The 2,727-nt window shown below is 58.5% G+C and overlaps 1 protein-coding gene across 1 annotated transcript in view; it reads right to left on the bottom strand.

The window, feature by feature from the left end:
• Positions 1 to 2,151, bottom strand: part of SLC13A2 (solute carrier family 13 member 2) — a 27,135-nt gene extending 24,984 nt beyond the window's left edge. Inside the window, exon 1 of the mRNA XM_006165440.1 lies at positions 2,001 to 2,151. Coding sequence (XP_006165502.1) covers positions 2,001 to 2,102 — 102 coding nt within the window. The 5' untranslated portion in view covers positions 2,103 to 2,151. The remainder of the gene's footprint in view (positions 1 to 2,000) is intronic.
• Positions 2,152 to 2,727: the final 576 nt, after the last annotated feature.

Genomic DNA, 2,727 nt, shown 5'->3' with positions numbered 1-2,727 from the left:
CGCCGGGTCTAGGACGCGAACCGTGGTTGACTATGTGGGAGTCCAGCGATATAGCCATTACGCTAACTGCTGGTCCCACCCTCAAAGGGTCTTCATGCCATGATCCAACCTTGGGATGCTTTAAAAGCATGAGGGACATAGGGTCACCCAGGGGAAGGAGGATAGGAGGGGAAAGGTGGATCCCGGAACACCTTAACCTCGGTCAAAGACAAGGGGTCAGGCAAGGTAGGAGGAAAAGTAGGAAGTGTCACCATAGCCAGCGGCAGACAGCGTGACAGAGGGGGTGACTAGCTGTGCCAAGTGCGGGGTCAGAGGAAGGTGGGACCGGACCAGCGCTGGGTCACATGGAAGCTATGGCGAGTCCAGTCTCAGGGTCGGGAGCCGTCTGTGGCCAGAGAGTGCCGGAGGGTAGATGAGCCTTTGAGGAGTTCTGTCGTGAGAGGGGGGCCCTATCTGGAGGGGATGAGAGACACTGCAGCATGCTTGTCTTGGTGGCAGAGATTGGGCAGGAGAGAGAGGATAACTCAGGGGGCTGGCACCCAAGGCCCTGGGGCGGGGCCAGGGGGCTCTTGTGGATAGGACAGGGCAGTTCATGGAGTCTGGCTGGGGTGGACAACCCCTGCGGCCCGCGCTGGCAGGAGGCAGATACGCCGGGAGGAAGACAGGGGCTCCTAACACATCGCACTCCCAACAGCCATGGCTTCCAGCGCCGACCTGGGGCTTCCTGTGGGACCTGGGGCAGGGCTGGTTCTTTCCAGCTGCGTTTCCCTGCGGGGAAGTGGGAACCGCAGTTCCAGTTTGGCATCCCTTTTGGGGTAACACTCTCGGCCTAGCCTGTCTGAAAATCCCTCTGATGGGTCCCCAGTACAGAGTTCCACTGGCTTTGACTTGAGATGAAGGTCACCTCAAAGGTCAGCTAGGCTTTGTCGCTCCCCAGGTGCTGGGGGCCCAGGGCTATGCCATTATACCCCCACCCCTCACCCTTTGGACACCACGAACAAAAAGCCTGACTGGGTCTGCCTATCTACAATGAAAGGAGGAAAGTGACTCAGTGGGCAGTTCTGGGGGTGGGGTGGGCGGGGGCCAAGCCCGCGGCTCTGCCTTCTGAAGGCAGAGTGGAGACGAGATAGCCCAGGCTTTGGAGCAGGACACACCCCAGCTCCGAGCTTCCCAGTGCATGATTTGCCTGAGATTTACCCGATGACTCTTCCCAAAGCCCCGAGCTAATTTTAGACTCATAATATTGTACTTTTTGTTACACAGCCTCCCCCCACCAAAAAATAAAAATGTGTAACACCCAAACTCCATAAAACCAGCATCTACCTGAGGACTTTGGGGTAATGACTTGACCTCGGTTTTCTCATCTGTAAGATGGGACCACCAGACCTGTCTCCTGAGCTGGGGGAACTGGTTACTGGGGACACCGTGCAGGACACGCAGCGGTGAGGGTTCGAGGTAAGGAGAGGTGAGGTTCTAACTGCGGGGGGCAGAGAAGAAGGTGGTGTCACCTCAGGGTGACTGGCTCCCTCTCATCCCCGGCAGTCTGTGTGCTGTCCTGGCAGGGGTGCGTCCTCCAGTCCCCACCTCTCCTGGCAGACTTGGCCCTGGAGATCACAGGTGAACCCTTTCTGCCCACACTCTTAAAGGCAGGACCGCGAGGGTGACTCCGTCTCCTCCCTTCCACCCTCCCCTCCCACAGCGGGCTCCTCTCATTCCCCTGAGCCCATCCAGGGCCACACGGAAACCCCGTCCGGCCCCTCTTTTACTGAGCTGTCCTCCTGCTTTCCTAGACAACAGAGTTCAAATCCCCCTGAGCGACTCACACCGGCTCCCAGGACTGGCCGTCCTGCAAAGGCCCCTTTTGACTTCATCGCCCTCAGTTCTCAAGGGGCCAGGAGGTCATAGCCTCCTTTCCAGGGTAGGGGACACAGGAGGTCTTAAGGTTGCCTACCCCTCTCTGTCCCCACTCAGTTATATGTGCCCCAACTCCAAGTGCTTACCTTTACAGGGACCAGGATGGGCAGAGGCAGCAGGAAAATGGGCAGAAATATTACAATCAGGTACGAGCGATAGGCCCACAGGCCCTGCCAGCAGGTGGCCATGGTGTGGACTGACTGGCACTGCCAGAGTCACTGTCTCCAGGGACCTGAAGGACCAAGCAGCAGTCGGCAGGTGGCCCGGGGCAGCTTATATAAAGCCAGGAGTGTTAACCATTGACCCACCCTGGCAATCAGAGTGTTTTGGAGTCCAGGAGGTGAGAGTAAGGGGGAGGGACCTGCAGGAGAGTAAAGATCAGGAAGACTTGGCAAAGAAAGGGAGGGGGAAAGACCAAGGAATAATAGCTTAGGAGTTCCTTGAAGAAGTTAAGCCCAGAGTTAACTCCTTCTGGTCAGGGAGGCTGCTGTGGGCTGCAGCTGGAGAGGCTGGCAAGGCTGGAGAAGGAAGAGCATATGAAGGACCCTGCGGCTGGCCACCCACCCCAGGGCCGGCCGCCCACCCCAGGGCCAGACCCTAGCCCTCCTCCCAGCCCGGCCTTCCCGCTTCCCTCTTCATCTACGAAAGCTTCTCAGACAGGCTGCTTTGACAGGCTGCTGGGCAGGGTGCCCCTGCCCTGCTTGCAGAGAGGCCCTGCCCTCAGGAGTTTCCAGTCTGAGATGAAGGCTACCGACCGACGAGGCCTCGAGCAGGCCCTCCCGCTTCCAGGTATCAAGGAAACTGTCGCCCTTC

The sequence above is a fragment of the Tupaia chinensis genome, unplaced genomic scaffold (genome assembly GCF_000334495.1).
Source record: "Tupaia chinensis unplaced genomic scaffold, TupChi_1.0 Scaffold143921_1, whole genome shotgun sequence".
NCBI lineage: Eukaryota > Metazoa > Chordata > Mammalia > Scandentia > Tupaiidae > Tupaia > Tupaia belangeri.
The sequence above is the reverse complement of the archived record's forward strand: the minus strand, read 5'-3'. Positions and strand labels throughout refer to the sequence as shown.